The sequence below is a fragment of the Aureococcus anophagefferens genome (genome assembly GCF_000186865.1).
Source record: "Aureococcus anophagefferens unplaced genomic scaffold AURANscaffold_3, whole genome shotgun sequence".
Classification (NCBI taxonomy): Eukaryota; class Pelagophyceae; order Pelagomonadales; family Pelagomonadaceae; genus Aureococcus; species Aureococcus anophagefferens.
In genome coordinates this window covers 829070-849773 of record NW_008705563.1, presented here as the reverse complement: position 1 = coordinate 849773, position 20704 = coordinate 829070, and the positions used below count along the sequence as shown (strand labels likewise).

General features: G+C 71.5%; 6 protein-coding genes across 6 annotated transcripts; 3 read left to right on the top strand and 3 right to left on the bottom strand.

Annotated features, from left to right (window-relative positions):
* Positions 1-337: 337 nt before the first annotated feature.
* On the top strand, positions 338-2721 carry AURANDRAFT_70827 (hypothetical protein; the record flags this gene model as incomplete). The annotated part of the gene is made up of 2 exons (XM_009035784.1): positions 338-638; positions 662-2721. 2 exons carry the CDS (start codon positions 472-474, stop codon positions 2628-2630), a joined length of 2136 nt encoding a protein of 711 aa, XP_009034032.1.
* Positions 2722-4982: 2261 nt separating this feature from the next.
* On the bottom strand, positions 4983-7519 carry AURANDRAFT_61626 (hypothetical protein; the record flags this gene model as incomplete). Its single annotated transcript, XM_009035404.1, has 2 exons — positions 4983-6362; positions 6563-7519. 2 exons carry the CDS (start codon positions 7517-7519, stop codon positions 4983-4985), a joined length of 2337 nt encoding a protein of 778 aa, XP_009033652.1.
* A 229-nt stretch (positions 7520-7748) lies between these two features.
* AURANDRAFT_21121 (hypothetical protein) lies at positions 7749-9746 on the bottom strand (the record flags this gene model as incomplete). Its single annotated transcript, XM_009035403.1, has 1 exon — positions 7749-9746. One exon carries the CDS (start codon positions 9744-9746, stop codon positions 7749-7751), a length of 1998 nt encoding a protein of 665 aa, XP_009033651.1.
* A 180-nt stretch (positions 9747-9926) lies between these two features.
* Positions 9927-11268, top strand: FNR4 (hypothetical protein; the record flags this gene model as incomplete). The annotated part of the gene is made up of 1 exon (XM_009035785.1): positions 9927-11268. The coding sequence occupies one exon, from the start codon at positions 9956-9958 to the stop codon at positions 11210-11212; it is 1257 nt and encodes a 418-aa protein (XP_009034033.1).
* Positions 11269-11809: 541 nt separating this feature from the next.
* On the bottom strand, positions 11810-13185 carry AURANDRAFT_1175 (hypothetical protein; the record flags this gene model as incomplete). The annotated part of the gene is made up of 2 exons (XM_009035271.1): positions 11810-12858; positions 12936-13185. Coding segments are annotated over 2 exons (1299 nt in total), but the record flags the coding sequence as incomplete, so codon positions are not given.
* A 6180-nt stretch (positions 13186-19365) lies between these two features.
* Positions 19366-19784, top strand: AURANDRAFT_21376 (hypothetical protein; the record flags this gene model as incomplete). Its single annotated transcript, XM_009035786.1, has 2 exons — positions 19366-19587; positions 19692-19784. The coding sequence occupies 2 exons, from the start codon at positions 19366-19368 to the stop codon at positions 19782-19784; spliced, it is 315 nt and encodes a 104-aa protein (XP_009034034.1).
* Positions 19785-20704: the final 920 nt, after the last annotated feature.

The following is a 20704-nucleotide window of genomic DNA, read 5'->3' as shown; positions in this document are numbered from 1 at the left end:
AGGCCGCGGCCCTCGTGCACGTCGCCCCCGCCGCGGCCGAAGCGCCGCTCCTGCTCCACGAGCGCCTCGGCGCAGAGCCGCGCCGCCGCGCGCGCCGCCGCCGCCTCCTGGCGCGCCGTCGACAGCGCCACGCGGTAGGCCTCGGCGCGGGGCGACTCCGTTTTCACCGGCGCCGGCCGCCGCTTCTGCGACGTCTTCTGCGGCTGCGCCGGCGCCGGGAAGCCGCTCAGGTCCGCGTGCCGCAGGCTCCGCGTGCCGCGCTGCGGCACGGTGCGAGCCGAGGTCGTCATAAGCAACCGGCTTATTTACCACAAGAGTCAAGTTGCAAGTCGCTAATTACCGCATTACCCAAGATACATCGACAATCAGCGCGCCCCAGCAGCCCAGTCGGCCTGCATAGCGGACGGTGGAAGCGGCGGTCGCCGTGCTGTCGTTGATCCCGGCGCCCGCGGGGATCGCGGCGGGTCGGCCATGGATCCGACGGTGAAAAAGGCGCTGCACAGCGCGAAGCCGAGCATGAATCCGTCGTCGCGCAAGGTCACGAGCCGCATGGTCGAGAACCACCTGCAGAAGCAGCGGCGCGCGCCGGCGCAGCGGACGCGCGCGCCTTTCGAGAGCCCGGGCCGCGGACGGCGACCGTTCCCACTTCGATGTTGCGTAGGTCCGCCTACGACCAGTGGATCGCGGAGCTCTGCCGCGACGCCGAGGAGTCGGCGCTCGAGCGCGACCGGCTCAAGGCGAAGCTCGAGGGCCTGCGCGAGGACCACAAGCGCAAGGTCATGGCCAAGATTCTCGGCCGCCTGGGCAACATGCAGTACTTCGTCGCCTGGTCCGCCTGGTACAACGCGACCGTGAAGATGCACCAGATGGAGGTCGAGGCGAAGATCCGCGAGCTCAAGAAGGAGCTCAAGGAGTACACGACGAAGACGGCGGAGATCGAGGAGGAGGCCCAGCGCCGCGCCGACGAGGCGGCGAAGATGAGCCTGGGGGCGGCGTCCGAGTCGCAGCGGAAGCTCATCCTCAAGATCATGACGAAGCTCACGCAGGGCCTCGCGCGCCTCGGCTGGAACCAGTGGGCGAAGCAGGCCTTCGGCCACAAGATGCAGCAGCAGAAGATGAAGAAGATCATCAAGCGGCTCTACAACGCCCAGCTCAACAAGGGCTTCATCGCGTGGAAGACGATCACGCAGAAGTGGAACCTCTTCGCGAAGCTCGAGCTCAAGGACAAGCTCATCGCGGAGCTCGCGGACCTCGAGGCCAAGGCCATCGAGTACAAGGCCGACGCGGAGAAGCGCCAGGAGGACGCCGCGGCCGCGGCCCTCGCCCGGGCCACGGGCGCGCAGAAGGACCTGCTCATCAAGATCATGTCGAAGATGTGCGGCAACTACATGATGATGGGCTGGTCCGTCTGGAAGCTCCAGGCCGTGACCTTCAAGCGCAACCAGGCCCTCCTCTCGAAGATCCTCATGCGCCTCGTGCGCATCAAGGAGCACACGGCCTTCAAGCACTGGCACGTCGTCGTCTTCAAGATGATCGCCGACAAGCACAAGCTCCGCGAGGCGCTCCTCGAGAACCAGCGCGACAACCTCAACAAGACGCTCGTCGAGCGGGCGCAGCAGCTCAAGGCCCTCCAGAGGGAGGCCATGGAGCTGCTCCACATGTCGCAGCAGAACGCGGCCGAGACCGCGGGCGTCATGATGACGTCGGACGCCTTCGCGGACCACCTCCACCTCATCCTGGACAAGAAGGCGCTGGACAAGAAGAACGCGCCGTCCTACGAGGCCATGCTCCACTCCATGGGCGAGGGCGGCGCGCCGGACCCCGCGCGGACCCAGCAGCCGCCCGCGCGGCACGCGCCCGCGGCGATGCCCGCCTACGCGATGCCCCAGCCCGCCCAGGTGCCCGTGACGCCCGGCGGCAACCCGCTGCCGTCCGCGCCGCCGCCGACCATGCCCGCCTACGGCGCGCCGCCGCCGTCGAAACCCGCGTACGCGCCGCCGCCGCAGAAGCCGGCCGCCGCGCCCAAGCCCACGCCGACCTACGCGCCGCCGCCGTCGAAGCCCGCGGCGCCCAAGCCCGCCGCCGCGGGCTTCTCGCCGCCGCCGCCGACCTTCTCGCCGCCGCCCCAGGCGACGGGCCCCCGGCCGACGGGGTCGCGGCTCTCCGGCGGCGAGCAGGACGACCCCGAGCCGAAGATGTCCGACGAGGCCCAGAAGGCCGCGGACATCCGCGCGGAGCTCCTCGTCTTCCTCTACGAGCTGGAGAAGGCGGGCCACATCACGCTGCCCGAGGAGGGCGCGGGGGCCACGCCGCTCAAGGGCGGCCTCAACAGCCCCGTGCAGCGCCAGATCCGAGGGCGCGAGAACTGGGAGGCGCCCAGCGACTCCTTCCTCGTGCCCGAGCTCGAGAAGCTCATCAACGACGACCTCGGGGGCGTGCCGGGCCCGGGCCAGGTCGGCAACGAGAGCCTCCGGTCCCGCGGCGAGCGCGTGCTCAAGCCCCTGGCGCTCAAGGGCGACTCGAGGCTCTACGCGGCGAAAAAGGCCTACGAGGCCAGCGGCAACCTCGACGACCTCTGGGGCACGCTGGAGATCCTCCAGGCGCTGCCCCCGGCGCGGGTCGTGTCCTAGGCCACTTGACGCCCTTCCCCGCTTTGTCCCCCCCCCGCGCCGGCGAGAAGAGCCCACTCCCGAGAGACCCACCTAAGAACGACGCCAGCGGAAACCTTGTTCGTCGCGAAGAACGACGCCAGCCCTTTTTTAGTCGCGCTTCCCGAGGGTCCACAGGTCCCGCCCGGCGAAGGGCGACGACCGCGCCAGGAAGTCGCTCCCGGACGCGACCTTGCAGACGCCGCCGCGCAGCGCGGGCAGCGCCGCGTCCGCCGGCAGCGCCTTGAGCGTGTGCGTGTCCGCGTAGAGCACGGTGCACGCGTCGGCCTCCAAAGCGAGCATCGTCGCCGCGGCCCGCTCCGACGGCACGCCGCAGCCCGCGATGCCGTCGACGTTCGGGAGCACGATCGCCGCGCCCGCCGAGAGGCACGCCGCGGCGGCCGAGCCGATCCCGAAGGCGTGGCAGAGCGTCACGGACACGCAGGCCGCGTCGCCGGGCGCGAGCTCGAGGTGGGTCGCGGCGTCGGCCGCCAGACGGTCGATCTCGTCGTTCGTCAACGGAGTCGTCGAGTTGAAGTACGCGTGGTCCGGCGCGCGGTCGCGCGTCGCCACCTCCTCCTGGGCCTCGCGCATGATGTTCGTGAGCGCCTGTAAATTTGCGATGGAGAGAGGCTTGTCGACCGCGGTTTTTATTTCGCTGTCGTCGTCCCTGTGGACGACGCCCGCGATCTCGACCGTTTCCGCGAGCTTCTCGAGGCCGCTGAGCTTCTTCGTCGTCGCGTAGGCGACGCCGAGCTTCGAGCAGGCGACCTGGAGCACGACGTTCTGCGCCACGTTCTGCAGGTCGCTGACGAGCGCCGTGCCGGGCGCGTACTTGGTCGACAGCACGACGGCCATGGCGTTGGCCTCGCGCTCCAGCGCGGCGAAGGACATGACGAGGTGCTCGCTCTGGGATCGCAGCGCGACGGCGCCGGGCCAGCGCTGCGCCGCCGTCTTGGCCAGGTTGTAGAGGGATCCCATTGCGTGCTCGGTACGGCTCGATTTAGCAGGCCATGCGCGATTCTCGCGGCGACGCACCTCGAGGGCGTCGATTTTATTGAACTTCAACAACTCGAGACGCGGGCGATTGCCGCAATGTCAAGCACGATGGCAGACCGCAGACGGCAGCCCAGCGCGTCGTGATGCGGTGAGAAACGACGCGCCGGCCGACGGTCGTCGAAAACGACGCGCCGGCCGACGGTCGTCGAAAACGACGCGCCGGCCGACGGCCGTCGAAAACGATGCGCCGGCCGACGGTCGTCGAATGGGTCCTCGTCGCCGCCGTCGCCTTTTGCGCGCTCCACGGAACCCGCGATGAACCCGCGCACCCCCCACAAGTCCGCTGCGCCATCCTGCTCCACGGCCTCGGGCCGCGCGCGTCCAAGGCGTCGTGCACGAGCTCCGCGTACCGCGCCCAGACATACGCGCTCCCCCTGCTCGACGGCGCCGTCGTCCGCGCGAACCCGGCCGTCGCCTTCGACGTCGTCGGCCACAGCTGGAGCGCCGCGACGTGGGCCGACTTCGACGGCTGCGAGCGCGACGACGCCGGCGAGCCCGCGCTGGACCTCCAGCGCGTGCTGCTCGGCTTCAAATTCGGGCCGAACGTCGGCACGGTGCGGTTCTCGGCCGTGCCCGCGGCGCCGCGGCGCGCGTCGACCGCGGGCTTCGAGAGCCTCGCGGCGGCGATCCGCTTGGCGCTGTCGTTCCCCGGGACCTACGACTGGTTCTTGGCCCTCCGCTTCGACGTCGTCTTCTTCAGCGACTTCGACCTGTCGCGCCTGAATCCGAAGCTGCTCTACTTCGCGAACATGTGCGTGCCCCAGAAGACGACGGACCTCGGACGCGGCGGCCTCTCCCGCTTCGAGCGCTTCTGGGCCTGGGACCAGTGCGCGCCGGACTTTTACTACGCGGCGTCGCCGACGAACCTGGCGCTGGCCTTCGGCGACTTTGCCGCGGACGCGGCGGCGCGCGTCTTCAACGCGACGTCGTGCAAGGGCGGCCACGGGCTGGTGGCGGGGCGGCTCACGTACCTGCGCCACGAGCTCCACGTGCCGATCGGGCGCTACAAGTACCACCTCCAGGACGTCCACTACGTGCGGGACCACTACGTGGCGAACTTCACGGGGTCCTTCGCGGCGCGCCTCGCGTGCGTCCGCGACGGGCGGACGAGGTGGGGGACGACGGCCGAGGGCGCGGCCGACGCCTACGACGTCGACGCGGCGGCCTGGAACGACGCGGCGGCGCCCCACCCCTTCAGCCGCTGCCCGCCGCGGAACGTGTACCGCGACGCGTGCCGGGTCTGAGCCTCGTTTGGCCGACTAACCCGCGTAGACGCTAGTGCCCCGACTCCTCCGTGTCCTCGACGTGGCCCATCTTGAGCATCTTGTACTTGGTCTTCTGGGCCGCGTCGAGGTGCTTGAGCCGCTGCCTGTCCGTCTTCAGGTCCGGGTGCCAGACGTCGATGATCAGCACGAGGCGCGGCTCGTCGGAGTCGTTCCAGACCTCGTGCTCGAAGCTGTCGTCGAAGAGGAGGCACTCGCCCTCCTTCCACGCGCGCGTCTCGTCGTGGACGCGGATGCGGCAGCCCTTTGGCACGAAGAGGCCAAAGTGCATGCGCAGGCGCAGGTTCGTCGGCCCGCAGTGGGCTTTGAGGTGCGTCTTCGGCTGGAGCAGCGAAAAGTAGGCGCTGCCCATGACGGCCGTGTGCGCGGCCTCGCAGGACGCGATCGCGTTCGCCGTGACGGGGCACGCGGCGCAGTTCCGCGTGTTCGTCATGCCGTTGAAGCGCAGGCCGAAGTCGCCCCACTCGCCGCCGGCCTCCAGGGCCTTGGACGCGTAGGGGCGGAAGACCTTGTCGATGTCCTCGCCGGCGACGCGCGCGCGCGGCACGCCGCCCAGGTCGCCCGCGGCGCCGCGCCGCAGCGCCGCGTGGCCGCGCATGAGCGCCGACGCCTCGGCTAAGATCTCCGCCCGGGCGCCCCGGAGCGCGCGCAGCAGGTCCGGCGCCCGCGCCGGGTCCCAGAAGCCGCCGCCTTTGAGGCCCCTGCCCAGGCCCCGCGCGAAGCCGCACGGCCGCTGCGCGGGGTGCTCCCAGACGCCGCGCTCCACGGCGCCCGCGTGGCAGGCCGCGGCGGACCGCCGGTCGCCCATGTCGAGGAGCGTCTGCGACAGCGAGCTCCAGGCGACGACGTTCTTCGTGCCGGCCTCGCACGCGTTCGTGAAATGCCGCGCGACCGCGTGCGCGGGCGCCCCGAGGGCCCGGTGGCAGTTGCCCAGGGCCAGGTGCAACCCCGCGCGCACCTCGTTGAGCGTGGACTCGTCCTCGGGGAGCGGCATGTTGCCCAGGGACGCGACGGCGGGCTCGCGGAGCTCGGGCTCGCGCCGCGCCGCGAGGTCGGCCAGCAACGCCCGGAGCCCGAGCTCGAGCGCGAGCCGCACGCGCCGCAACCGCTTGCGCCGCATGGACCGCAGCATGGCGTCCGGGTAGGCGCGCCGCACCTCCTTGTGCGCCGCGCCTTTTTTCACGAACCGCAGGAGCTCGACGGCGAACGCCGGGTCGTCGCCCGCGCCGACCTCCGGCGCCTCGTCGTCGCTCCGCTCGCCCGCGGCGTCGTCCTCCGGCGGTGCCAACCCGGCGAATTTCGCGTCGCGGCGGCCGACGGGGCCGACGCACTCCTCGAGCGCGAGCGCGCCCAGCTGCTGGAGCGCGTAGACCTGGGCAGCAAAAGGGTGATTCAACATCGCTTCAACGTGAGTGTTCCGCGCGCGCGCGTTCCAACTAAAGCATGCACGCTTCGAGACCGTTCCAAGAGATGATCGCTCGTCCAAAAATCAGCCGAAACGAGTGGAAAACGGCCGAGAGAGGAGCCTTTGAAGTCGGGAAGTTCGCTCTCTTTTGCTGCCCCGGCGTAGACGTTCGTCGGGTCGCAGTCGAGGAGCGACTCCGTGAGCCAGCGGTACGTGGACCGGTTCCCCTCCTCCTTGGCCGCGCGGCCGCTGAGCTCCGCGACCTTGGCCCACTGCTGGCGCAATGCTTTCTCCGCCGTCTCCATGGCCTTCGCGAGGTCGTTCCGGAGCTGCGACCCCGGCGTCGCGTCCGCGGCCTGGAGGCCGCTGTGGAAGGAGTTGAGCGCGTCGGCGAAGCGCTTCATGCCGTGCTGGCCCCGGCCGAGGCGGAACCACCACTTGCCGACGTTGGGCTCGCGCTCCTGGCGCTCGAGCGCGGCCGCCGCGTACCGCGCCGCGTCGACGAAGCGCCCCTGCTTGAGCGCGATGGCCGCGAGATTCGCCCGCGACCGCGCGTCGCCGGGCGCGGCCTTGATGGCCACCTTGTAGAACTGCTCCGCGGCCTCGAGGTCGCCCGCGCGGAACTTCTCGTTTCCGGACTCGCGGAGCCCCGCGGCGGCCTCGCGGTTGAGCGCGGCGCTCGACGGCGGCGCCGCGCCGGCTTTGGCCTGGGCCGCGCGCTCCGCGTCGCGCGCCCGCTTCTTCGCCGCCAGGGCCCGGGCTTCCTCCTCTTTTTTGCGCGCGGCGGCTTCCGCGTCTTTCGCCGCCGCGGCCTCCGCGGCGACCGCGGCCGGCGGGTGCGCGCCCGACGGCGCCGCCGGCAGGGCCATGGCCGACCGCGCCGCGGCGACGCTCCGCTGGCGCACGACGTACGTCTCGCCGTCGCGCAGGGCCTCGCCGATGGGCGCCGCGAGGTCGAGGACCTTCGACGACCCCTGCCTCGAGAGGATGAGCTCGTCCTCGCTCGCGAGGCCCGCGACCTTGAAGAGCAGGCCGCAGCGCTTCTTCTGCCACTTTTCGTTCAACGTCACGCGCCGGCAGCCGTCCTCGCCCTCGTGCTGGAGGTCCACCTTCATGCCCACCATTGGCTCCTACTTCAGTGCGCGCTTGTCCAGAGAAGTCCACTACCGTTGAAGGCGAAACGGACGCAAAGTCGCCTAGGATGATGGCCAAGACGTTACACATGGCGGCTTTTTTTTGTTTTGTTCGGCGCCCGTCCGCGGCGGCGACGGGCCTTTTTGTTCTTGGGGGGAGAGGGGCGGCGGGGAAGAGGGAGGGCGAGGCGGAGCGAGCGCGGACGATACCCGCGCGCGCTCAGTCGCACGTGGGCTTGACGGCCTCGTCGAGGGACCAGATGTAGATGCCGCCCTCGTCGCCGACGGAGATGGCGTTGGCCTGGTCCGGGGAGATTTTCACGGAGTTGATGCGCTTCGAGTGGCCGATGCCCTGCGCGCACGCGATGCCGTCGTCGTAGTGCCAGAACTTGACGGTCTTGTCCGCGGAGCCCGTGACGAACCAGGCGCCGCTCTTGGGCTCGACGTCGAGGGCCGTCATCTCGTCCGTGAAGGAGCCGTCGACGACGCGGATGCGCGACGCGTCGTACGCGTCCCAGTACGTGATTTTGTAGTTCGAGCCCGTCGTCAACAGCTGGCTCTCGTCCGGGTGCCAGGCGACGTTCGTGAAGACGTTGGGCTCGAACAAGGCGAGCTTGCGCACCTGCGTGTGGAGGTCGAAGCTCAGGCAGGACCCGTCCGCGCTCGCGGAGACGGCCTTGGACCCGTCCTCGGACACCTTGAGCGCCGTGACCATGCCCCGGTGCTCCTTGATGCTGAAGAGCATGGCCTGGTGGGACGTCGTCACGCGCCAGCCGCGGATGCGGCCGTCGCGGCCGCCGCTGAGCAGCTTCCACGAAGACGACGGCGCCTGGTTGGGCACGATCGCGAGCGCGGTGACGCCGTCCGTGTGCGCGTCGTTGATGACGAACTTGAGCTTCCCGCTCTCGGGGAAGAAGGACCGCACGCGGCCGTCGGACCAGCCGCTGACGACCTCGCCGCCGGAGGACGTGATGAGCACGGACTCGCACTCCAGATTCGGCACGCGGATGCGCAGGAGCTCGACGCGCTTCTTCGTGTTCCAGACGCGGATGTCGCCGCCGGCGGAGCACGTCACGAAGACGTCGCTGAAGTTCGGCGGGAAGACGACGTCCTTCACCTTGCCCACGTGCGCCGTCGCGACCAGGTCCGCCTGCCAGTCCTTGACGGCGACGCGGTAGCGGTTCGCCTCCGCCGTGCAGACGACGAACTGGCCGCTCTCGCGGTTCGGCATGGAGATGCTCGTGACGGCGCCCAACAGCTGCTCCTTCTTGTTCGCGATCGCGTTCAGGTCCGTGTTGAGGAGGAGGAGCGTGCCGTCGCCCGCGCCGACGATGACGTTGTCGTTGCCCGTGCGCGGGTTCGTGAGGCACTGGCACGTGTGGACGCCCATGCCGACGCGCTTCGGCGACACGGCCTTGAGCATGGGCCGCACGCGGTCCGGGTCGTTCGGCAGCTGGATGCCGTCGCGGTCGATGGCGAACTTGAGCACCTCGCCCGTCGTCGTGCCGACGTAGGCGAAGGCGTCGTCGGAGCCCACGGAGATGCAGCGCATGACGCGCTTGAGCGTGCCCAGCAGCGCGTCCATGGCGTGGAGCTTCGGCAAAGAGACGTCGACCTGCCAGACCCGCAGGTGGCGCGCGCCGCACGTGATCAGCCGGTCCGGGTTGCCGTGGAGCCACTGGAGCGCCAGGGCGTTGTCCGCCGCCGCGGGCTGGCCGCAGATGGGCTCGCCGCTCTCGAGGTCCCAGATGACCAGCGCGTTGTCGTCGCGGCCGCCGAGCGTCGCGAGCAGGGAATCCGTCGAGTTGATGCCGACGGCCTGGACGCTGCCCTTGTGCTGGCGCAGGCGATGCAGCAGCACCTTCTCCGACGCGCTCTCGCCGGCGAGCGCGCCCTCGCAGGCCTCCACGAGGTCCCAGACGATGACGTCCGCCGCGACGCCCTGGTGAGAGTCCTGGCCGGACGCGAGGCGCCGGCCGTCGCCGGAGACGCAGAGGCAGCTCACGTCGTTGCTGTGGCCCTGGAGGAAGGCGACGACGGCGCGCGACCCCGTCCCCGTCTGGCGCACGACGACGAGGCTCCCCAGCGGGTAGATGATCCACTCGCGCGACCCCGGCAGGTGCTCGCTCCGCACGACGTGGACGCCGTCCTGCACGGAGCCGGAAAACCCGATGATCCCGTCGAGCTTCAGCTGGCTGCTGTCCTCCGCGAGGGCCATGGCCGCCGCGCGGGACCACCGGCGACGAGCAAAGTAGCACGCAACGACGCCTGGTGGACGGCCTGTTTGAGCGCGTTTTATCACGGATACCCTCGGTCGATGCTGGTGTCCAACTTTGCCCTGGAGCAAGATCTTCAGTCCGACAGAATTCCGCAAACTGCGTTGCCGCAGCCGCCGGCTTCGTCATCTGCGCGCGCTGCCGCAACGCGATGATGGCGCCGATGAAGCTCCTCGCCGTCCTGGCGTGCGTCAACGGCCTCAGGCCGCCCGCGAACACGCCCCTGGCCCGCGACACGCGCGCGGAGTACTCGAAGGAGAGCGCGGGGCCCCAGATCGACCTGTTGGCGAAGCAGCACCGCATGACCGTCATGTCCGTCGAGCGGGCGAAGCTCGAGGTTTTCGCGGCGTACGCGCCGCGCATCGCCGAGCTCGAGGCGCAGCTGAAGATCAAGGAGCTCGAGGCGCAGATCGCCGCTAACGGCGCCGCGCCCGCCAACGGCGCCGCCGCGATCCCCATCGCGCCCTCCGCGCCCGTCGCGCTGCCCGACGCGCCCGCCGCGCCGACCCTCGACTTCCTCGAGTACGCCGAGATCCCCAAGACGGCGTTCAAGCCCACGGCGCCCTACAAGTCGGCGATCCGGAGCGTGAAGCGCGCGATCGGGCCCGACGCGCCCGGGGAGATCTGCCACGTCGTCATGACGACGGAGGGCAAGCTGCCCTACGTCGAGGGCCAGTCCGTCGGCGTCGTGCCGCCGGGGAACAAGGGCGGCAAGCCCCACCAGCAGCGGCTCTACTCCATCGCGTCGACGCGCTACGGCGACGACGGCGCGGGCGACTCCGTGTCGCTCTGCGTGCGCCGCGCGGTCTACGTGGACCCGGAGACGGGCGAGGAGGACCCGGCGAAGAAGGGCATCTGCTCGAACTTCCTCTGCGACGGCAGCCCCGGCGACGTCGTCGCGCTCACGGGCCCCGTGGGCAAGGGCCTGCTGCTCCCGGAGTCGCCGGACGCGGACGTCATCATGGTCGCGACGGGCACGGGCGTCGCGCCCTACCGCGGCTTCGTCAAGCGCCTCTTCGACGAGCAGACGCCCGCGAACGACGCCTTCACGGGGCGCGCGTGGCTCTTCTTCGGAGGGCCGACGTCGGACTCGATCCTCTACCCGGAGCTCTGGGACGCCGCGAAGGCGTCCAAGCCGGACCAGTTCGACCTCACGCTCGCGATCTCGCGGGAGCAGACGAACGAGGACGGCGGCCGCATGTACGTGCAGCACCGCATCGTCGAGCACGCGGACGAGATCTTCGACCGCCTCGACAACGGCGCCCACTTTTACCTCTGCGGCCTCAAGGGCATGCAGCCGGGCATCGAGGCCGCGCTGGAGGAAGTCTGCGACAAGAAGGGGCTCGTCTTCAAGGACTGGGTCAAGGCGCTCAAGAAGGACAAGCGCTACCACGTGGAAGTCTACTAGGGTCGCCAAGGACCCCCGCCCCCGTGTGCCCTGTACATAAAACCACAGTCGAAGTCACGATTAGAACACGAAAGTCACGAACGAGAGAGAGGTGGTCGGCTAGGCCGAGAGGCGCGCGCCCTTGCGGCCGCGGCCGCGGCCGCCGCGGCCGCCGTCGCCGCGGCCGCGGCCGCGGCCGCTCTGCGCGGGCGGCGCGTCGCCGCCGGAGCCGCGGCCGCCGCCCGCCCTTGCCCTTGGGCTCGCTTTTCGGCGGCGGCGGCGCGCCGCCCTTGGAGGAGCCCTTGCCGCCCTTGCCCCGGGGCTTCTTGACGAACTCCGTCGGCGGCGGCGGCGGCGGCGGCGGCGCGCCCTTGCGCTTCGGCGGCGCCTTGCGCTCGAGGGGCGGCGGCGGCGGCGGCGCGTCGCGCGGCGGTCGTCGCGGCGGTCGTCGCGGCGGTCGTCGCGGCGCTGCTTGGGCGCCTTGGCCGGCGGCGGCTGAGGCTCGTCGCGGCGGCCGCTCTTCTTCGCCGGCGCCGGCGGCGCGGGCGCGGGCGGCGCCTTGCGCGGCGCCTGCGTGGCCGCGCCCCGGGCGTTCTTGCCGACGCCGACGTCGCGGAACCAGCGCGGCACCTGCTGCTTGTTCTCCTCGAGCATGCGCAGGAGGTCGCGGTGGAGCGCCTGGTTGCCGTGCTTGGGCTCGAAGCCCGGGACGAAGAAGGCCGTCGCGACGCCCGTCTTGCCCGCGCGGCCCGTGCGGCCGATGCGGTGCACGTAGGTGTCGAAGTCGTCCTGGGGCAGGTCGAACTGGACGACGTGCGCGACGTCGTTGACGTCGAGGCCGCGCGCGGCGACGTCCGTGGCCACGAGGACGTCGCAGCGGCCCTGCTTGAAGCTCTCCAGCGCCGCCTCCCGCTGGGACTGGGACCGGTCGCCGTGGATGTCCTCCGCGCGGAATTTGGCCTTGGCCAGCTCGCGCTTGACCCACGTCGCGACGTGCTTCTTCTGGACGAAGACGATGGTCTTCTCGCCCGGCGCCAGGACGGGCAGCAGCAGCTCGAGCTTCGACCGCTTGTCCGACGCGGGCGAAAAGACCAGGCGCTGCTCGATGGACGCGACGCTCGAGCCCACGCGGCCCACGGTGACCTCGGCGACGCGCGCCCCGTCGAGGTACGCGCGCGCGACCTGCTGCACCGCCGGCGAGAAGGTCGCGCTGAACATCAGGGTCTGGCGCTCCCGCGCCGCCGGGAGCTTGGCGACGATCTTGCGCAGCTGGGGCTCGAAGCCCATGTCGAGCATGCGGTCCGCCTCGTCGAGGACGGCGAACCTGACGCTCTCGAGCGACACGAGGGGCCCGCGGTCGCTCGACCGCTCGAGGAAGTCGACGAGGCGGCCCGGCGTCGCCACGAGGATCTCGACGCCCCGGGCCAGGCGCGCCAGCTGGCCCCGCGCGTTCGCGCCGCCGTAGCAGCAGACGCACCAGTTCTTGCTCGACTTCGGCGCGTCGAACGTGAGCTTGACGGCCTCGTCGGCGATCTGCGTCGCGAGCTCGCGCGTCGGGGCTAATACCAACGTCGACGGCGCCGCGGCGCCGCCGCCCCGCGAGGCCTTGCGCGCCGCGGCGGCCGACGTCACGCACGGCAGGAGGAACGCGACGGTCTTGCCCGAGCCTACCAAGTGCGACGGGGTCGGATTCCTTCACATCTTCGGGCGAAATTCACGTGAAAAAACACTCCTGTCGCTCGACGCTGGCCCGAGCCCGTCTGCGCGGTGGCGATGACGTCGTGCCCCGCGAGCGCGAGGGGGATCGTGTGCTTCTGGATGGGCGTCGGCGTGTCGTAGTTCATGCGGTCCGGGGCCGTCAGCGTCTGCTTGAGCCAGCCGGGCACGTTCTTCACGGCGGCGAACGAAGGCAGCGGCGCGACGTCCGCCTCGGACACCCGGCCGCGCGTCACGGGGATCGCCTCGTACTGGGAAAAGTTGATGCCCGTGGACTGCGACGCGAAGAGCTCCGCGGCGCCGAGGCGGGGCACGGCGTCGCCGCCGCGGCCGGCGCACTGCCAGAAGTGGGCCGCCTCCTGCTTCGACTTTTGCTCGAGCTTGGCGTTCTGCGCGCTGCGCCGCTTCGCCTTCTTCTCGTCGCGCGACAGCTTGGGCTTCGGCCCGTTGTTGTACGACATGCTTTCGCTTCGGGCGCGCGCGGGGCGGCGTCGCGGACGACTCAAACGCGCGCGAGGATGGCTCCGCGAGCCCGTGTTTGCTTCAGCGTTGGCGAGCTGTGGCAACCGGCCCCAGCTCCGCAGAGCGCGATGCAAGCTCTGCGAGGCCAGCTCAGGCGAGCGCCAAGCCTCGTGAGACGGCTACCGTCGACGACACTGCGACCGTTCGCAGCACCGCTGCGACCGTTCGCGTCGTTCCGCACGCCCGACGCTGGACCCATGGGCGCCATCGTCGACCCGACGAAAAAGGCCGACAAGCCGCGGCGGCGCAAGCGGCGGCCGGGCGCCAAAGCGAAGCCGGCGGCGCCCGAGGAGAGCGTGGACGCGTGGCTCGACCGCGCGAACGCGTTGCGCGACCGCGTCGCCGCCGCCTTCGAGCCCCTCGACGTCGAGATGAGCGCCGACGACGACCTGTCGCTCGTCATCGCGCTGCCGGCGAACATGGGCGCGTTCCGCCTCGTCCTCGCGCCGGAGAAGCGCGTCGTCGAGCTGTTGTCGCCCGTGTCCGGCGGCCAGACCTACAAGTGGGACGCGCGCGAGGCCGCGTGGAAGCACGTGAGCGACGGCCACGACGTCACGGGCATGCTCGTGCGCGACTACCTCCGCGCGGGCTGCGTCGGGCTGCCGAACCTGTAACACTTAGTAAAGTCCGAAGAGAAGGCAGGGGCTGCGGCATTCCTATGGATTCGGCGAGCGGCAACCTTACGGCACCTTGCGTTACAACGCGCCGTCGAACGGGATCTCGCGCTCCCCCAGGTCCGTCGGCGCCGCGAGCGCCGCGGGCGCGAGCGCGTAGGCGCGCCAGTTGCGCCAGGGCGGCCGCGCGACGAAGACCCGCAGCAGGCCCTGGACGACGCGGGAGCCGTAGAAGGCCAGCAGGACGACGTAGGCGCCGCGGACGCCGGCGTCGCCGCGGAGCAGCAACGCGCCGCCGCCCAGCGTGACGGCGACGTTCGGGATCTGGGACGCGCCGAGGAAGCCGAGGTCGCCCGCGCCGAGCAGCGCGCCCTCGGCGAGCTGCGAGAACGGCAGGATCAGCGACGCCGCGGCCGCGGGCGCCGCGAAGGAGCGGATCGTCGCGTGGAGCGACGCGTCGGGCGTAAAGATCGCCGGGCTCTGCGCGCAGGCCCAGGTGAGCGCGCCCATGACGAGGCCCACCTGGACACCCAGGCCGCACAGCACCTTCACGAACTCCTTCGACTTGGGCCGCGCGCCGACGGTCTGGTCCGGCTCCGCCGCGAGGGCCGGCAGGAACACGGCCGCGGCCTGCTTCAGCGGATAGGACATGAAGAAGATGAAGGCGGCGGGCGTCCAGAGCGCCTGGAACGCCGCCGTCGACGCGACGGAGAACCGCGACCCGAGGACCTGCACGGCGCCGTAGCAGACGCAGAGCCCCACCTCGAAGCAGAAGAGGGGCCTCGCCGCGGCGACGAGCGGCGCGAGGTTCTTGAGCTTGGGGAGCCTCGGCAGCGCGGACAGGCGCTTCCGTCGTTTCGACAGAACCAGCAGCGCGGGCAGCGCGGCGACCTGCGACGCCAGGGTCGCCCACGCCGCGCCGACGGCGCCGAGCCGCGGGACCAACACAAGGTCGCCGGCGACGTTGCACGCGCAGGCCAGCAGCACGGCGTCGAAGGGCGTCCGCGCGTCGCGCTGCGCTAATAGACCGGCTTGCGCGACCATCGACGCCAGGACGAAAGGTTGCGCCAGCACGCGCACCCGAAGATAGGCCGCGGCGACGGGCACGAGCTCGGGCCGGCAGCCCGTCGCCGCCGCGAGCGACGTCGCGGATTTCAGCACGGCCGCGCCGACGGCGAGGCCGCTCAGCGCGGCGACGGCGACGGTCTGCCCGAGCTCGCGCGACGCGCCGGCGTCGTCGCCGTTCGCGAGCGCCTTCGTCACGCGCACGGTCGTCGCCGCGTTGAGGAAGAAGAAGAAGTAGTTGAAGAAGTTGAAGACGGCGAGCGCCGGCCCCAGGGACGCGAGCTCGAGCGTCGGGCAACTCCGGCCGCAGCAGAGCGCGTCGACGACGGACATGAGCGGGTCCGCGAGCACCGTGGCCAGCGCCGGCCCGCCGAAGCGCAGCACCTCGCCGCGCCGCGCGCGCCGCCAGGCGCGCCGCGTCTGGGCGTTGCGCCGCGTCTGGGCGTTGCTCTGCTTGACGCCCGCATCGGCGGCCCAGGGCAGCTCTGGCATTGCATTGCGGCGCAGCACACGGCGCGGGAGTGAGCTGTGCGATCGTCGCAGCTGCAGAGCCTGCGTCGCGCAGACGATCAGCATGCAGATGCACGCGTGAACCATTGCGGGTCGATCAGCGTGCGGAAGCACGAGCCATCGCATGCAAAAGTGCGACAACAACCAACAATTAACCTCAGGTTGCAGTCTGCGAGCGGTACGATGGGTTACGCCTCAGTACAGGGAGCGCCGCGTCGAGGCCCAGGCGGGCATCTCGCCCTGGAGCAGCCCCCCCGCGTGGGCCTTGGCGACCTCCGCGATGGCCTGGAACTCGTCGCAGAGCCGCTCGTGGCACGCCTTGACGTTGTCGAACCACGCGGTCCACGCGTCGAAGCCGTCGCTGAGCGGGTCGGGCTCGCGGAGGATGAGGAAGGACTCCCAGGTGACCCAGTCGTCGTCCTCGTCGCCGTCCGGCGCCGGCGCGGCCGTGGACCGGTGCGTGAGGATGAAGCCGCTCGCGAAGAGGCACGCGCGGCCGCCCGCGTGGCGGTCGACGTCGCGCGCGAAGGCCTCGTTGGCGCAGCGGAGCTTGCGCCGCGCGTCGTCGTCGGGCTTCTCGACGACGGCGCCGAGGATGTTCATCAGCGCCTTGACCGCGCCGCCATAGTCCGAGTCCTCGGCGCACGCGGCCCGGAGCTCGCGGAGCGCCTGGGCAGGACAAGAGTGATTCAAGTTCGCTTCAACGTGAGTGTTCCGCTCGCGCGCGTTCCGGGAAAAGCATCCACGCTTCGAGACCGTTCCGAGCGATGATCGCTCGTCCAAAAATCAGCCGAAACGAGTGGAAAACGACCGAGATAGGAGCCTTTGAAGTTGGGAATTTCGCACTCTTTTCCTGCCCCGCGGAGCGCCTCCTCGACGGCGTCGACGCCCTTCTTCCAGCGCCGCGCGGCCTCCTCGTCCTGGGTCCGCTCGGCGGCCTCCGCGCGGCGCCGCGCCTCGCGCCGCGCCGCGCGGTCCCGCCGGATGTCGTCCGCGGCCGCGCGCCGCGCCCGCTCCGCGTCGGCCTCGGCGGCGCGGCGCGCCGCCGCCTCGCGCTCGCCCTCCGCGGCGGCCTCGAGCGCCGCGGCGCGCGCCGCGTCGGCGCGCTCGCTCTCCGAGGCCTTCGCCGCCGCCTCGCGGCCCCGCTCGAGCGCGACCTCGTCCTCGTAGCGCGCGACGTCGATCTCCAGCGCCTCGCCGAGCTCGCGCGCCGTCTCCCGGAGCTCGCCGAGGCGCTCGAGCGCCGCGGCGACCTTGGCGCGCATGCCCTCGCCGTAGCGCGGCTTGAGGGACACGTGGGCCGGCCGCCGCGCCTCGAGGGCCGCGACCTCCGCGCCGAGCGCCGCCGCGCGCTCCGCCGCGGCCTCGTCGACGTCCGCCTCGTCCTCCATCGCCGCCGCGGCCGCGGCGTCGCGCTTCGCGCGCAGCGCGGCGACGGCCTCGAGGTACGCGCCGTCGCAGTGCTCCTCCGTCTCCTCGAGCCGCCGCCCGAACTTGGCGCCGAGGGCGCCGAGGTCGCCGCCGTCCGCCGTGCGCTCCGTCACCCGCGCCGCCGCCTGGCGCCGCTCGATGGCGTTCAGCTTGCAGGTCGACGGCGCGATGTCTTTGAGCCGCTGCTCGCATTCCTCCAATTGCGTCGCGAACTTGCGGAACTCCGACATAGCTTGCGGCGTCGGCGTCGACGGTGTCGGCGCGTCCAACAGCTCGAGCTTCGGCGCGAGCTTGTGGCGTCGGCGTCGACGGCGCCGGACCAACAGCTCGATTCGGCGGTTCAGCATTCACCTCGTCGAGTAACATGCAGTAATGTTCACCCCCTAGCAGCCCCGTCGCAGCCGCGGCGCCTCTTCTCTCGTCGTCCGCACAGCCTCGTCAAACGATGGCCGTCGACCTCGCCTCCCTCGCGCGCGAGCGCGAAGCGCGGAACCGGTCGCGGCCGACGCGCGCGCCGGCGCCGCCCGTGCGGCCGCAACCGCCGCCGGCGAGCGCGGGCACGGGGCTCGCGAAGGCGCACCGCTCCGTGCGCATGGCCCACGCCGTGGGCCTCCTGCTCTGCGCCGTCGTCGCGCCGGTCGCGGCGCTGCTCCTGCCGATCCGCGTCGCGCTGATGGCCTTCGGCGGCGGCTACCTCGCGGCCATGTCCGGCGGCGGTTTCGTGCATTCGGCGCTCCCGGAGAACCTGCGCGAGGGCGGGCCGCCGGCGTCGCCGGACGTCGTCGACGGCCTCTTCAACGCCGCGGCCTTCCGGGACCTCAACGGCGCCTGGGACCTCGAGTACGACTCGGCGCTGGAATGTCTCGCCTTCGCGTGCACCTACGGGAAGCAGAACTGCCTCACGAACGACATGTACTCCGGCGACCTGAGCCTGGGGAAGATCTGGACGTTGGTGTCCGCGAAGCTCAAGGAGGGCGTCATCAAATGCGATTAAAAGAGGGCCCCCAGTCGAGGCGCGCGGGGTCGACGTCGAGGAGCTGGGCCGTCGTGTCCCAGCCCGCGGCGTCCAGCGCGCGCGCGAAGCGGCCAAAGTCCGCCTTCGCCGCGTCGACGCCGACGCCGTCGCGCGCCCGCGCGACGCAGAAGCGCGCCTCGAGCACGTCGCCGTCCGTCGCCGCCGGCGCCAGGTAGACGAGGTCGCCGACGAGCAGGAACGCGTCGTCCGGCGACGCTGCGGCGATCGCGGCCGCGAGGTCCCGCGGCGCCGCGTCGGCGACCTTCGCCCCGAGCGTCCAGCGGCCTTTGAAGAGGGGCGGCAGCAGCGGCTCGGCGGCCCCGACGGCCGCCGGGGCCAGCGACGTCGACGCGACGAAGGCGTCGTAGCAGAGCGCGAAGCGCGGCTCGTTGAGCGTCGTCAGCGTCACGGTCCGCACCGCTTTAACGTTCGCGACGACGTGCAGCGCCGTCAGCAGCGCGAAGCTCCCCCAGACCGCCGTCGCCGACGCGTTCAGGCGCGTCAGGCAGGCGTAGCCGCCGAGGAGGCCCAGGATGTTGACGAACGTCTCCTGCGACCCCTCTTTGGAGACGAGCTCCGCGAAGTTGCCCCTCGCGAAGTGGGCGCTGATCGACGCCTTCGTCGCGCCGGCGATGACGCCGCAGGCGCACTGGCAGCAGGCGGCGACGCACGCGAGGGGGACGAAGTAGGCGCCGCCGCGGACGATCGGCGCGAGCATCTGCACCGTCATGCCGACGTCGTTCGCGACGTCCGCCGCGAGCCGCCACTGCCGCACCCGCCGCCCGAAATCGCGGCTGCAGCCGTAGGCTAACGCCAAGCCGGCGACCATGCTGCTGGCGTCGCGCGCGATCTTGGCCACCGCGCCCGCCATCGCGGACGCCTCGACGTCGCCGACGCCCAGGCCCTCGAGCGTCGCTTTGTACGCCAGATTGCCCCGCACGTAGCTGCTCAACCCCTGGACGACGTCCCAGGCTTGGTACGCTCCATAGCCCGGTGCCACGCTCGCCGGGTAGCCCTCGGGCAGGAAGAGGTCGCGCACGACGCGCCAGACCAGCAGCTTCGTGTACCACGGCGCTCGCGGGCGCTTGGTGTCGTCGCGGAGCGCTTCGATGGTAGTTTTGGTGAGCGCGTAGCGCGTGGATGGCGCCGTGGCGTCGAGCTGCTCGCATAGCTCGACGATGCCCGGCGGCGGCGCATCCGTCGGCTGGACGCGCTGCCGCAGAGCCATCGTCTTGCCACTCGAGCTCGCCGGCCGAGCCTCCTCGCGCGCCGCCTCGACGCCGCGCCGCCCCATCGCATCGATGGCCGCGCACGAGACCGCCGCCGCGGCGTCGAAGTACCAGCCGTCCGATTTCTTGAAGGCCGTGCTCGGCCGCCCCGTCATTGTGAAGCTGAACTCCGGCGTGAGCTACCGCGGCATCCTCGCCTGCCTCGACGGCTACATGAACATCGCCATGGAGCAGACGGAGGAATACGCGCGACGCGGCGCACGCGAGACCGCGCGCGCGCGCGCCGCGCGCCGCGTTCGAGGCCGCGCGCGCGCGCGCGCGGAGCCGATCGAGCCGAGGCGACGGCGCCGCGCGTTCGAGCGCCGCGCGCCGCTCCCGACGCGCCGCGCCGCCCGCAGGTCGACGGCCAGCTCAAGGCCAAGTACGGCGACTGCTTCATCCGGGGCAACAACGTGCACTACATCTCGACGATCAGGCGTCCGAAGGGCTAGCGCGCGGGCCGATATCGCGCCGCGGCTCTAAGCGTTCGCATCGACGCGTTACTTGGGCGGCGGCTCGTCGTCGTCGGCGGGTTTGACCTTGACGAAGGGGTCGTCGTGGTCGACGGCCGCGCCCGCGTGCTGCGCGACGGGCTCGGGCGCGCCGTAGTCGTCCGCGGCGCCGCCGAGGGACTTGGGCATGGTCGCCATGTCGTCGATCATCGCGTGGTCCCGGAGCGCGTCGGCGTAGTCGGACCCGACGATGGAGACCTTGGCGCGGATGCGGTCGTTGAGGAAGAAGGACACGACCTTCCAGAGGCCCTCGAAGCCGAAGGGCGCGTTGACGATGGTCACGGACGCCGTCACCTCGGGGAAGTAGGCCTTGCCGATGCGCATCGTCGGCTTGAGGCCGCTGTTCACGTAGGCGAAGGTCCTGAGCACGCGGATGTCGCGGAGGTCGACGACGACGCGGCAGCGGACGAGCCGCCGCTCCGCGCGCGAGATCGCGCGCGACGCCTGCAGCCCGTCCTCCATGTGGGCGACCTGGCGCAGGCACAGGGCGTCCAGCAGCCGCTCGCGCGCGCAGCCCGCGAGGTCGAGCTGGCCGATGCGCCAGACCAGCACGGGCGAGCCGTCGCGCGCGAGCGTCGGCGCGCGGATCGCGTGGCCGTGCTTGAGCGCCAGCGCCGCGCGCGCCGACGCGCACCGCGTCGGGTCGCGGAACATGGCCCAGGTCCAGTCGCTCCGTTGCGCGTCGAGCGGCGCGCGCGCGTCGCCGAACGCGCCGATCTCTCCGAGCGCCGCGGGGATGTGCAGCCGCCGCCAGGCGTGCGTGTCGCGCCACATGGCCGCGGCGTCGCCGACCTTGCCCTCGCGCGCGCGCAAAAACCGCAGCAGCGTCGACGCGTCCCGCAGCGCCTCATCACCGAGCG